Consider the following 14,597-nt stretch of genomic DNA (forward strand, 5'->3'; position numbering starts at 1 on the left):
AGGCTCCTTTATTAACCTGAGGCTTCCTGAAGGCCAAGTTCCCTGTGTGGGTGGAAGGGCCTGCTTGCTCGGCAGTTTGCCATAACTTTGCATATGATTTGCATATGCTTGGGGGGGCCCCTGCCATTTCTTCTGGCATTTCCGAGTTAAAATATTACTGCTTCTCCAGACAGGCCCGATATTGATTTTCTTCTAATGCAGTCACTTCTCTAACCACTCTGATTGACGTGGCTCCTTCACCCAGTGAATGGGGAATGAGAGGGTGAGGTGAGGCATGGATGGGGGGAAGGGAGGAGGGACACTGTCGATCTTAGAGCACATGCTACTCCTGAACTTGAGCCATCCTGGGCGATGAGAATGAGCTGCTTCCAGAAGGATGAAGAGAGGAGAGAGGGAATTTTCTCCCTCGGGTCCATCCTAGTCTATTCCTGCCCTGAATCCCTAATCTGACTCGTGATGCCCTAGGTCCACTTGCCAACGTGGTCCAGGGGCAGGGTGGGGAGGCGCAGGCCTGGGGCGGGAGGAGGGGGAGGGGCGCCGCGACAGCCAGCGGCTTTGAGGAACCTTGCGAGAGGAAGTGGCTTCCGAACTCCTCTGTGTGCAGTGCGAGGGGCAGGAAAGGCGCGGGAGGCGGGGGAGGTGTCGAGATGGCGCTCGGCGCGCGGGGCGGAGGGGGGAGCCGGCGCGGAGGGGCTGAAACCGCAGATGCCTAGTGAGTTGGAGAGCGAGGTGAGCGCGGCGGAGTCCAGGTCCGACCCCAGTGCTGGCAGCCGCTGGGGAACAGGTTACGCCGCCGCCCGAGCCACTCGGGCCCCAGTGTAAAAAAACCGAGGCAGCCGGCTCCGGGTCTGCCCGGCCCGATAACGGACTCGCTCCCCGGCGGGGCTAGAAGCTCACGCCGCGGCCGCCTGGGGAGGGATCCCCACCTCCCTCCGCCGCATCCCGAGAGCCTGGCCCCATCAGATGCGCCCGCTGCCTCCGGCCGGGGCTCCGGGCTAGATGACAGTGGACAGCAGCATGAGCAGTGGGTACTGCAGCCTGGAGGAGGAACTGGAGGATTGTTTCTTCACTGCCAAGACCACCTTTTTCAGGAATGTGCAGAGCAAACATCCTTGGAAGGTAAACTTAATAATACAAGAGACTTTCATTGTGGGGAAATAACCTCTGTGGTCTAGAAGGGAAACCTTGCACCTGGCAAACAGGCAGTCATGTCTTACGGGCGTGGGTGGGCAGTTGCCCTGCGCACCCTCTTGAACTTGTTGGCGGAGGAGACCACGGGTTGGATCTGGAGCCCTTTGGGGACAACCGGCAAATGCTCCTTTCAGCATTTCTTGTCCCTGGACCTTTTCAAAATGGCTCTCTAGGATTTGGGGACAGAGCTTGGCTCGTGGTTTGGGGACATGCTCATCTGTGCCTGGGAGGGTGACCTTCCCCCAAATCCCAGCTTTGAAGCTCTCCATGGCAAGTGGATGGCACCGAGTCCCTCATTAAGATAATCATTCATAGGTTGAGACTTCCGTATTGCAAATGGCCAGAAACCAGCTTAAAACACAGTCCCGCAACTTTGCAGAAGTCTAGGGTGTTTCTAGAAGCAAACTAAAACTTCTCTCCTAGGTCATTGTCCTACTACCATTTTGACTTCCTGGGTTAGCTGGGGATAACCGAAAGGAGTTTGCATGCGTTCCCTAATGGGGTTGTATGTGGTAGACACCCAGCTTGCCTGAGTCCCCTGGCCTCGCCCTCCCAGTGCGGCCATATATCTGCCACATACTTGGTGGGAGTGGTGGCAGAGCTCCGTTTATTTATTTGTTTTGTTATTTAGATGAGAGGGCTCCAAGCCAGGTCCTTGCCTAAAAGGGCCTGTTTGTACACTGAAGTGAGCTGTTAAATTTCACAGGTGTGTGCAGGCCCATCATTAATTTAGCAGTCCTACACCGAGTAGAACTAACCAAAAACTTCCCCAGGCCTGACTCTGGGGCCTCCGTGGTTAATAGTTCATCTTGCCCGTAGGGCCCGCATTGGCTGGGGTCTGACCTTCAAATAAATGCCCTGGACTTTTCAATTGCGAGAGGACGCCCAAGAATTAGAAGAGAGAGGTTTTGATGTTAGTGTTTGAAGGATCATCTAAAACAGGCCCCTGGAACCAGCACCTGTGTTCTGGGGCACCCCTTCGAGAAGCTGCACTTGTTCTCAAGAACTGGGGGCTGGGGTAAGGAGGGCTCATGCAGAAAGCATGGCCCCCACCCTCACCCCCACCCATACACATACACATAAGGGCACTCCAGCTATCTGGGGTCTTTATTTAGACCAGTGGTTCTCCACCTTAGCTGCACACTGGAATTACCTGCTGAGCTTTAGAAAATGAGGATACTTGGGTCCCACAGCAGGGGAGTCTGATTTCCTTGGTCTGGGGTGAAGCCTGGGCATCGAGATTATGAAAAGCTCCCCAGGTACTTCTGAGATGCAGCTGAGGTTGAGAACCATTGCTCTAGAGAGTTTTGCTGCTGCCTGGGAAGGAAATGGTTCCTGTTTTTAGAACAAAGTTTAGCTGCTGCCCTCACTGCCCGCCAGGCTGTAAGCCCTCGGTCCCAGAAGATGGGTTTTTTGCATGATTGGGTAGAGGAAGGGGCACTGCAAAGCTGAGGTTTCTTTCAGTTGGCAAATGAAAAAGGTATCTGTTTCTGGTATTTCTTGGGAGAAACAGAGATATTTGACAATAAAATATGCTGGGGTGGGGTGGGAGTGGGAGAGGTGACTTGTTCCTTGGCCCAGAGAGCCTCCTCTCTTCACTCTCCCCCCAAATCCCCCTGCAAGCATCGCTCCTGAAAACACACCTTCGGTTTGGCACACACATCAACTCCACTTTGCCTGGTTCTTGAATTCATGGCATGTCTTGAGGCCTCTGCATAGCCCCCTAACCTCATTTTGCCCAAGTCTATAAGCCCTCAGAGGGCGAGAATCCCTTCTAAGAAACGGGTTTTGTTGAATCCCACACAGGGTGATACGGATAAATGCTTCAAAGAAAGACAGAGAGGTGGCCATGGCCCCTCTTATCCCCGGCCTCTTCCTGGCTGCAGTGTGAGAAGAGTCTTGACCGAGATTCAGAACTGCCGTCGGGGACAGTTGTTCTCAGCACCAGCCTTGCCATCCGCACAGCCCTCTGCAGGGGGTGCAGGGCTGCTTCTGGTCGGGGAGCAGGCACTGGGGTGGCCCCCGGCTGTGACGGGGTGCGTGTGGCTGACTCAGGGGCTGGGGAGCTTCATCCACATATTTCAGTCTCTGGTCCTTCTGCGTGTTTTTCCGCCTTGAATAACATCTTAGCTCTCTCTTCTCCCTTGGAGCCACTTCTGGAAAGGGTTTCAGAGATCTGCCATCTCCTGACCCCATTCTGACCCCTAACATTGCTTTTTTCCTACCCAAAGAGAGATCGCATATGAGCTCCTAGGAGAATTTCTCCTTCCTGTCTCCAAGGAAAAGCGTTTATGTGCTTCCCGGTCTCTGAGAGACGGAGGGCCGCATTCGGGAAAGGCCAAGCCGGCTTCTATAATTAGCCTCGTCAGAACGACCTGTATCTGACGGTGCGCGCGCCGGGCTGGAGCAGAGCTGCCGGGAGCCTCCTGCTGTTCTAGGAGCCTTCCCTGGTCCGGCCTCCAAGGGGTCCTGGAGGCCTCTCACCAGCCCCTCGGGCAGGATGTGGGAGGGTGGGGAAGGGCCCTCGTTCACAGAGAGGAGGCCCTGAAGGCGGAGAGGCAGCAGCAGAGGAAGTGGGGCTAGGCCCTGCGCCCCGGCTTGTTCTCTCCTTTCAGAAAACAGCTGCCTCCTGGGGCCTCGGGCCTTCTCTGAGAGGGGCAAAGAGACCCAGTTTTCAGTCTTCATTTCAGGGGGCTGAGGTGGGACCCCCCGGGGACTTCCCCCTCGGCTGCTGGGCACGATTAGATTGCTTACCCAGGGTCACGTGTCCAAATGGGGCTCTTGGTGGCTTGGGGGAAGCCCAACCTGTGTGCTCAGGGATGCAGACCAAGCTGCTCTCAGGAAGGTGCACACACGGTCACTCAGTCCAAGACGTTGGAGTTGGGGTGGGAGGGGTCATTCGAGGTCACACAGAAAGTTCATGATGGACCCAGGGTTAGAACCTACGTCTCTCATCTCCCAGCCCAGAGGTTTTTCTGCTTTAGTCCCACAAAGGGCAGGTTTTGGTGATTTGTGGGTCTGGTGACTGGGACCCTTGGGCATCCCAACCAGCTGCTCCTTTCTTCCTGTCTGGGATCTGACTCTGGAAGTGAGGCCAACTTCCACTCCCATCGGTTCCCCAAATGCCTGCAGAGGGTGGCAGTTTAGTCCCTCTGAGCAGGGACACGGGCACTCTGAGCTCTCTCTGCATGTTCCACAGGCTCCGGGACCCCAGGAGCCATGCAGAGCATCGGGGTGAATGCTCTGGGGACACAGAAAGCCTGCTGCTTGCAGCACGTCAGAGCTGGAGGGAACCGGACCTGGCACCTCACTTTACAGATGGAGAGGCTGAGGCCAGAGAGGCGCGAGGACTTCACCAGGCCAGATATCGGGCTGGGTGGAGCCAGGACTAGCACCCCTCTCAGAAACCTTGTTAAGAGCTCTTCTTGGTCTTCTTCACTCAGCGTGTGACAGGGATCAACTGCAGTCCTTGTCCTCTCAGAGCCTTCTGCAAAATGGAAAGACCCAAACAACCTCGGGCTAGGAAAGAGCTGCAGGGTCCTTACATCCCTCCACTCCATAAGGTCCTCACCGTCCCCCCGTTCCTAAGGCACAGCGGCCCAAGAAACATTCACTCTACACTTGACACTAGCAGGGGTCCCTCTCATCAGTCCCAGAATCTTACAACTTTACAAGTTCTTCTTCATGTCTATCCTAGAATACTGCTTGCTGTATCTTCATCATGCATGTTTTCTTTGTGGATATGGAGGTGGAAGTTTGGCTCCATCTGTGGTTAAATATTATACTTAAGCACAGCTGGAATACTTTCCCATGCCACCCCCCACCCCACCCCCCATACCCAGGACCTCCCTGGTCTACACTGATACCACTGATTCTTGAAAAATTCAAGGAAGACGCAAAGAGGAAGGCGTGGGGGTCTCAGAGGTCACAGTCCGAAGCCTCTCCTGGTTCCGTCCCTGCACTTGCCCCATCTCCTCTTGGGCCTCTGTGGCCCCAGGGACGTCATCCAAGCCTGACAGCCCTGGGACCAGTCAGGGAAATCCCCGTCTCTCTGCCAGCAGCAGGCACACCCAGGTCTCGGGCTCAGCACCTGCCCCTGACCTTCTTGGCATGAGAGAAAAGAATACTAAAAATAAGTAGGTTCCAAGTTTGAGCAATAAAAATTAAACCTTCAGAAAAGTTGGACCATATAACTGCTTTTCTGTGTGCTTTCTCAGAAGCCTGCCCAGCTCAAGACTCACCTCAAAAGATTCTTCACGCTAGCACAGCCACACAATAGCCTTCCTTTGGGGCTGGAACCTGTATTCCCCTCCTGTGGAATTTACTTCTCGTTGCTTCTCTGGCCCTTCCCAGTGTTCCTTTTCTCCGTGAAGATGGTAAACCCTGTAAGATCAGAACTCGCATCCCCTTCAGGTGCAAGGCAGCACCAAGTACTGGTTACAGAAGCAGGCGCTGACTAAATGCTGGTTGAGTTTAGTTGCTGCATCATCTCTCTTGCATCCTGTATAATCAGGGTGGACCAAATGTTGTAACAAACAGCCCCCGTTATTTTCAGTTGTTGGGTATAATAGAAGTTTATTTCCCTCTTTAAGTAAAGTTACATTGGCAGGTGGGGCTCAGGATAACACATGGGAGGTTTTGTGGGCCAGGCCGGGAAATGGTGTGTGTGTTTTACACCCACGTGCTATTGGCCAGAACTCAGTCACGTGGCCACACCTAAGCACAGGGAGGTTGGGAAATGAAGTACAGCTGTGAGCCCAGGCGGACGAGGAAGCCGGATGTGGTAAACACTTAGCTGTCTCTGCCACACATCCCTCCTCCTACCTCTCTGCCCAAGCACCGTTGGAAGCTCTGCTCTGCTTTCTTGGTGAAGGGCCGTAACCTCTGTCTCTTTGACTTTGTACCTCTCCATCTGTCACCAAGGATGTGCTCTTCCAGGGATGGGGGGCGGGGTGTCCTGTTTCCCCCAACTACACTGGGAACTTTTTGAGGACAGATGCTTTTCCTTACTCAGCACTGCCCCGGTTCCTCTGTAGCATCTGATGCCTTCAGTGGTGCTTACAAGGTTTGCCCTGGCTACTGACATCAGAATCTCTCTTTGGATCACTCTTTGAAAATGGAGTGTCAAGGGTCCACTCTAGACTTCTTGGCTCCTGAGTCTTTGGAGGTAGAACCCTCAAATCTGCTTTTTTAATACTTCCCCCTGGTGATTCTCATATATACTGAAGTCTGGGACCCACCTGTTTAGGAAATGTTTGGTAATTGATGACTTCAATTGGAATTCAAGACGAACATTTATCACAGATTCCAGAGAACCTCCTAGGCTGGAAGCCCAGAAGGTAAAAGGTTTTGTCCCTGGTCACACAGCTAAGTAGAGACAGACCAAGGACTCAGAGCCCCTGGGTCCCTGCTCAGAGCGGTCCCCATTACTCTCACCACAACGTGCTAGCAGGGATGCTGAGGGGACAGCCCCTGGTGATCATGACCGGTGCGTGATGTAACGGAAGCAGCACAGAACTGTAAGCAAAGTCCTGCCTTCTCATCTCAGCCCCAGCTCTTAACTGAGGGGCTGTGGCCAAGACACTTCAACCCTCCAGACCCAGGCGCTTCATCTGGTCCTTTTAGCGAGTGCGATACGAGCCTGTCCTTCTTCTTTATCTGAGAGTCCCTCACCACTTTGCATGGGAGCAGAGCCTTCTTACCAGTTTCCTTTTTTTTTTTTTTTTAATTTTATTTATTTTATTTATTTATTTTTGGCTGCATTGGGTCTTTGTTGCTACGCGCGGGCTTTCTCCAGTCGTGACGAGTGGGGGCTACTCTTTGTTGCGGTGCGCGGGCTTCTCATTGTGGTGGCTTCTCTTGTGGAGCACGGGCTCTAGACACGCGGGCTTCAGTAGTTGCGGCACACGGGCTCAGTAGTTGTGGCTCGTGGGCTCTAGAGCGCAGACTCAGTAGTTGTGGCCCACGGGCTTAGTTGCTCCGTGGTATGTGGGATCTTCCTGGACCAGGGCTTGAACCCGTGTCCCCTGCATTGGCAGGCAGATTCTTAACCACTGCGCCACCAGGGAAGCCCCTTCTTACCAGTTTCTCATGGGACTGGCAGGGATAGATCCTGACTACCAAGTTCTCTAAATTGTAAGGACTTCCCTAGGGTGGGGTCAGGAAGAGGGTCTGAATGGCTACATGAGCCCCCTTTCCAGGACCACCTGGGACTTAGCCAAGACATCCTCACCTTTGTGTTCCAGATTCCTCCCCTCCCACCCACCCCTCTCTCTTCACAAGTTTATCCTGGCTCAGCTGGCTTTTCCCTCTAAAGCAGTTCCAGTTATAGCTCAGGGCACATGCAACAGCCATACACCCACGCAGTTTAGGGAGAAAGGAAGATTTTACACTGGTATCAACCTTGAATCCTAGCTCTTAGTTTACACCATCAGATTGGACTCTGGATCCAGCTTCCACCCCACGAGCTTGAAAGGGAGGCATCATCGGGCCCAGCCTGGGTGGCCAGCAGCCTGTGTTCCCGTCTCTCTGCTGCCCTTGACTTGCCAGGTAACACACACCTGTGTGCTGTCCAGCTTTGGGATCCCCCTGTGTGGAGGACCCAGACCTGTCTTCATTCAGGACCCCGGTTTCCTCTTCTGGATGGCTCAGTCTACCCGTAAAGTAGCATCCCAGTCCTGGCATGGCATATTCTCTGGGGATAAGAGGACCAGATATATTTGCCAAAAATCAGGAGCCTTTAAGTTCAGGGCCAGGAGGAAGAAGGGAGCTGTAGTGGCAGAAAGCTTCAGGTTTCACTCCCTCAGCCTGTGGCTTCTGTCCTTGGTGCTGTCCTGGTCCGTGTCTCTTCTTTTCTCCCACCCCACCCCAGCTTTACTTATCACTCCCCAGCCTACATCCCCCATCTCACCTCTCTTCTTGGCTCTAGAATAATTTTTTTTTTTTTTTTTTTGTCTGCTTCGGGTCGTTGAGTCCCGTGGGGTTTTTTGCTGCGGCACACGGGATCTTCATTACGGCGCTTGAGCTTCTCTCTAGTTGTGGCGTGTGGGTTTTTTGGGTTTTTTTCTCTCTCTAGTTGTGGCGTGCGGGTTCCAGAGCACGTGGCCTCTGTAGTTTGCAGCCCTCAGGCTCTCTCGTTGAGACGCGCGAGCTCAGTAGTTGTGGCGCGCGGGCTCAGTTGCCCCTTGGCATGTGGGATCTTAGTTCCCTGACGAGGGATCGAACCCGCATCCCCTCATTAGAAGGTGGATTCTTTACCACTGGACCACCAGGGAAGTCCCTAGAATAGATTTTCTATAGCCTATTGGAGGTCTCCCATGCCCCTCAGATGCCTAAAATTTAATATGTCCAGAACCAACTCGTAGCTCTGCCCATGATTGATTTCTCTCCCCGTCTCTACCCCACCCTCCTAGTCCCCTGCCTTTGAAACTTCAGGGGTCTTCCCACTCGTCTCTTCCATCCAGTCTGTCACTGTGGCTTCTGCCTCCACAGTGTTGCAAATGTCGGTCTCTCCTTTCTGTCCCCCGCCCTGCCCTATGTTGGGGGCTTGTCACCTCACCCCTAGATGCTCCAGGAGGTCACCCAACCAGTTTCCATCCTGTTTCTTCTCCTTCTGTATACCCTGCATTCGATGGCATATCGGTCTGGTGTCCCGAAGCCTTCGGAGCCCCCCATTTGCTTCCAGAGCAAAGCCCACACTTCGTTCCTGCTCGTTATGTAGCATCCAGAACCCCACAATGTCTGAGCTCAGTCAAAATGTTGTGTTTTTAAGTTTCTTATAGCACTGAGCACTGGGGTGGTGGGAGATACAGAGATGGATAAAATGCAGTCTCCACACTTAAAGACCTATGGCCCCAGCCACATTGTGTAACAGACCCTAGTTGCTCCCCTTCTCCACCCAGGAAGTGTCTGGATGGGGTGGGGGCCCCTGAGCAAAGCGTCATCCGGGGGGAGACACGCTGCATCTGCCCTGCGGCCGTGTGACTTTCGTCAAGGCGTGGCAGCAGCTCCCAGAATCAGAGAGCCTGGGGCACAGCCTAGGAGGGTGCTGGGGACAGGCTGGCAGTGACAGAGCTGCAGCAGCCACTGGAAGGGTTGGAGGAGATTAACTTAACCTCTGAAAAGCAGAGACTCCTGGAGCTGGAGGAGACTGTCAGGGGTCTTTACAGCCATTCCCCTGTTTCCAAGCAGGCCTGCATATAACTGATACAGGCAGGGAGGGAAGCTGTGCTCATTACCACCATCCTCCTCCAACCCATTCATCAGTCCTCCCTTGTCCACGGTGCTAGACAACGTGACTCCAGCTGGTTGGATCCCTGCTGTGTATGAGGCTACAATTCTAGGCAAAAAAAAATCAGGGAGGGCGGCAGCAGAGCGTTTCCGCCTAACCGACCACACTGGCAGAATTGCTATTGCTGTCAAGCCGAAAGGTTGGCATGTTCAATGAGGTAGTATGTGAGAGGGGCTTAGCCAAGGGCGAGGCGCCCATCCCACGCTCATCCAACTCCAAAACACGGTGTTCTTCCCACCACACACATGGCATCTCGGGTGAGAGTCAAGTTTCGAAAGGCTCCAAATAACTCGGATCTCCCAGCTCTAATCTGGTGACCTGCCACAGGAAGCTGTTTTTCTCATTCAGCCAATTTCCTGATGCTAAAATCCAGGCCGTTTTTCCCTGTTCTGGTCTTGGGAAACCTGGTCGCCATACTCTGCCACCAGCACCTCATCAGCCTCCAGTCCGTGAGCCCCTCTGTATCCTTCTCATCTCTTGGCTCTCCCCCAGAGTGAGGAGTGGTGTTGGGCTGTCCCCCGCGCAGTGATACAGGCGTCAAGGGGAGCTGGGGCCACAGGGCACCAGCCTTGCGGCGGAGAGTGTGAGAGGCAGGGCCCTCCATTGGCCAGAACACGTGGAGAGGCAGCAGGCGGACCTAAACTCCAGAGTCACACATGGCTGGGAAAGTGTGGGTTAGCGAGGAGGATGTGGGAGCTGGTGGGTCCAGGGTGTTTAGAGAGCATTTCCAGTTGCAACTTGATGCTCCCTTCTTTCTGCTCCCAAAACACTGGTGTATCCTTCTCCCCTATCCCTCATTTTGATGGGCTGTACTTTTCTGGAAGAGGAAACAGATCTTGTTCATCATCGTGTCCCCAGCACATGGTAGGCACTTAATGCATGTTTGATAAAGGAGGAGGGGCTTGGAGCTTCTTCCTCAAAAAATTTCTTTCCCTAAGAGGCAGCGGGGGCTCCCGGAGGACACGCACAGCACTTTAGGCAAAGTATGTGAAAACGGATCTCAGGACTGTGAGAAAGGGAAGCTTGCTAAGATTCTGGATGAGGAATCAATGGATTTTTCCAGTGACTTTGAAAAGAAAAATCTCACTGAGTGAGCAGAAAATGCAAGGACAACTTTCCAAACATGGAGCGGCCCCCTCCACCCCGTCTGATTGCTCAGCTGTTTGCCCTGGAGGATGAGGGCAGGCAGGGCTGGGTCACTAAGCAACCAGGCCCTGGCACCTGCTGACAAGTGTTGGCGTGGTCCTTCCTCAAGTGGGGCCTCCCTGGGGGGCTGAGGCAGAGGGGTCCATGTGGGGAGGCAGGAGAGCCCACTATGATGGACTTCTCCTGTCTGCCTTTCAGCCATGGGAATGGCAGGTTGAGGGAGGAGGAATCAATACACCTCTCATTTGTTTTACTTTCCCAGTTTAACTCTAAGCAAGTGAAGATCCCAGTTTGGTGACCCCAGTAGTTTGAGCATTCTCAGACAGCCCAGGTGGAATGGGCGGGGGCCCCAGGCCCTCAAGTGGGCCCAACACTGGGCCTGGCAACCCAAGCCCTCAGCCTTCACCCTGGGTGACCTCAGGAAGCATGCTCACTGCTCTCGGCCTCACTTTCTCCTTCTGTAAAATGGGGAGACTTGCCCCTCCAGTGGAGAATAATTGCTAAAGAGGGCCCAGCATCTGGCTGTGAGAATGGGTGGAGAACTCCTGGGCTTGGGATTATAAAGGCTGTTTCGAGGAATGCAGATGGGTGTTGAATTGTGACGTGAGGTGGGGTTCTTGATTGCAGTATGTGGAGGCATAAGGTTCTGTTCACAGAACAGAGAAAGGGCAGGAGCTAGGGGTCTGCTGGGAAATGGTTAGACTGTAAATAGTAATAGTCAGTTCCTGGGCCTGGATGTGTGCCAGGCACTCTTCTAAGTGTACAGACGCATTTAATCCTCACGTCATCTACAGTTGCCGCATGAACAACGAGGGTTTGAACTGCATGGGCCACTTATATTTGGATGTTTTTCAATAGTAAATACGACTGTAGTACACAGTCTGCGGTTAATTGAATTCACGGATGCAGGATACCGAAGGCTCACTATACGTTATATGCAGATTAACCCCAGCATTGTTTAAGGGTCAACTGTGTGTATGGTTTCCATTTAACAGTGAGGTAACTGAGGCACTGAAGGGGTTCAAGGGTCACACAGTAGTAAGGGGCAGATCCAGAACTTGGGCCCAAGTAATCTAATGCCAGAGCTCCCAGCCCCTAAGCTATGCTGCCTCTCCTGTAGCTCTTTCCAGAATTACCCAAGTAACCGAAGCCCCAGCAGTGAAGCCAGGAGATGCTCACAGATGCAGCCCCATGTCAGCAGCATTGGTCTTGGAGTCACTGAGGACAGCGCACTTTGCCAGGCCATTTAGGAGACAGGAAACCAGATGTCCCTGCCCCTGAGCCTTTAGGATACAGTGAGAAGACACACACGTGGAAAGACTCTGAGCTACTCGGTGACCAACTAAGACACGTTTCAGTATCACAGAGTAATCCCGGAGCACCAGCGTGGGCTGGGTTAGCAGGGCGGGCAGGCAGCACAGGGACAAGAGGGCATGTGTGGGCCAGTGGCGAGGCTCCAGCACCCAGCACCAGCCCAGCCGGCAAGGCTGAAGGCACAGGCGGGGCTTCCAGTTAGAGGGGAGCCGAGAAGGAGCCACTCCCCTCAGCAGGGCGGTGCCACTGGTGTCCCAGCCGCCCGTCCCCTCTGAGCGAGCGTGGCAGTGCAGGGATGCGGGGAGCTGGCACTGGCTCCCACGCGCCCGCTCACCACCTCGGAATTCTCTGAATCACTTACGGAGGCTCGGCCCCAGCTGGAGCCAGCACGTGGTAGGAGAAGGTGCGCCTGCTGTCCTGGCACCCACGGCCTGTGATTAGAACACACGAGCTGGACTGCCAGAGCCGCCCATCTCTCACGGCCCCGTGACTCTGCAGGGCTTGACTTGATGGCTCTGAGAGCACGTGGGATCCTAGAAGCTGCGGAACCCTGTGTGCAAAGCATTCTTGTGCAGAGATGTCCACTAGGTGAGAGTGAGGAAGGGATTCGGAGGTGGGGATGGAGAACTCTGAAGGCAAGCCAGTTCCCAGCTCCCAGCTCGGTGACTTCAGGAGAATTCCACGACTCCGTGGCCTGCAGAGGAAAGATGAGGCAGTGTTGCCCCAGATCTTCCTCTTGCTGTCGCATCCATTTCTCTAGGATGTATGAGGTTGGAAAGCTGGGGTAGCTCCTTGCTCGTGGCCAGCTGTGACGGGGTGCGAGGAGAGCACCTGAAGCAGGGTGGGAAGTGCCCACTGCTTGAATCGCCTAACGATTCAGGTTTCTGCAGAATGTGGGTGATTGGACTGTTCGTCTCCAGGCCCGTTCCAGATCTCTGAGCCCAGGCTTCTGAATTGCACCCGAGCTCCCCTCTGGAGGGTCGTCTAAGAAGCTATAAGACCCTCTCCTAGCTGCAGCTGTTCCTCTGAGCCGGGCTGGGCTGTCCAGATCATCCCTAGGCTTCAGCCATTTCTTAGTGCACCTGGCAGGAGAGGGGCCAGGCCTAGGAAAAGAGCCTGGTCCTGGAGGTCCTGGGATGAGGGCCCACTTGCTTAGAAGTAGGATCAACTCCTCACTTTCCCGGAATATAGAAAGTAAGGGACACTCCCAACTTTACGGGAACCAGGTGAATCCAGCTGGTTACATGGCCCCCAGTTTCCCCTGCCCTTGGAATCTTCTTTTTTTATTGTAAGAAAATATATATCATGTAAAATGTACCATTTTAACCATTTCTATGTGTATAGTTCTGTGGCATTAAGCACTTTAACATTTTTGTACCACCATCACCACCATCCTCTCCAGAACTTTTGCATCTTCTGAACTCTGCACCCATTAGACAATAACTCCTCATTCCCTCCTCCCCACAGCCCCTGGCAACCACGATTCTACTTTCTGTCTCTTTGAATTTGATCACTCTAGGAACCACATATGAGTGGAATCATAAAATATTTGTCTTTTTGTGACTGACATTTCATTTTGCGTAATGTCTCCAAAGTTCCTCCATGCTGTAGCATGTGTCAGAATTTCCTTCCTTTTTATGAATGAGTAATATCCCATCGTATTGTATGTACCACATTTTGTTTATCCAGTCATCCATCAACAGGTTGCTTCCATGTCTTGGCTATTGTGAACAATGCTGCTATGAACATGAGTGAACAAATCTCTATTCAAGTCCTACTTTCACTTCTTTTGGGTATATATCCAGAAGTGGAATTGCTGGGTCATATTGTAATTTCATGTTTAATCTTTTGAGGATTCGCCTTACCATTTTTTTATAGCGGCTTCACCATTTTCCATTCCCACTAGCAATGCACACAGGTTGTTATTTTCTGTGTTTTTGATAATAGCCACCCTAATAGGCATTTCACCATGGTTTTGATTTGTATTTCCCTAATGACTAGTGATTTCAAACAGTTTTTCATGTGCTTATTGACCATTTGTATATCTTCTTTGGAGAAATGTCTATTCAAGTCCTTTGTCCATTTTTAATGGGGCTGTTTGTTTTTTTATTGTTGAGTTATAGGGGCTCTTTACATTGATATATTCTGGATCTTGATCCCTTGTCAGACATATGATTTACAATGGAATCCTCTTTAAATTGATTCTAAAAGAGCCAAGTCTAGCGTTTGAAGAGACTGGAGTCTAGGATGAGTTATTGGAACCCACTCACTCACCCTGCCCACCATCATCCCTAATTCACTCCGCAGTGCTCTGGTCCTGGGTTCTCTGGGAATACAGAGATGGAAAAGGTACAACTCCTGGTGTTGGGATGCTCATGGTCTAGTCGGGGAGACAGGCTGAGACACAACTCATACTACTATATAGAGGATGAAACCAGTGCTGGAATAATATTGGGGCGTAAGCTCATGCTGTCGAAGAGCCCACTAATTCTAGATAGAAGTGGTGGATTAAGGAAAGTATCCCCCAAAGATATGTTAGTTCCAGGGGGCAAATTCTCTCAGATGAGGAGGAGGACCTCTCAGACTGAATGATCAAACTAAGATGTCAGGGAGACTGAAAGGAGACAGGGACCTAGAAGGAGATCCAGTGAGGAAA

At 52.7% G+C, this 14,597-nt stretch overlaps 1 protein-coding gene across 3 annotated transcripts in view; it reads left to right on the plus strand.

Moving 5' to 3' along the window:
- The window catches only part of RASSF5 (Ras association domain family member 5), a 71,947-nt gene that overhangs the window by 41,489 nt on the left and 15,861 nt on the right, over window positions 1-14,597 (plus strand). The window contains exon 1 of one of the 3 annotated variants that reach the window (XM_059940624.1): window positions 991-1,119. The exons of the other annotated variants lie outside the window; for them this stretch is intronic. Within the exon in view, the coding sequence (XP_059796607.1) occupies window positions 1,000-1,119 (120 nt within the window). The 5' untranslated portion in view covers window positions 991-999. Of the gene's footprint in view, window positions 1-990; window positions 1,120-14,597 lie in introns of those variants that run through there. 3 annotated transcript variants of the gene reach the window in all.

Source organism: Balaenoptera ricei, chromosome 1 (assembly GCF_028023285.1).
Source record: "Balaenoptera ricei isolate mBalRic1 chromosome 1, mBalRic1.hap2, whole genome shotgun sequence".
Classification (NCBI taxonomy): Eukaryota; Metazoa; Chordata; class Mammalia; order Artiodactyla; family Balaenopteridae; genus Balaenoptera; species Balaenoptera ricei.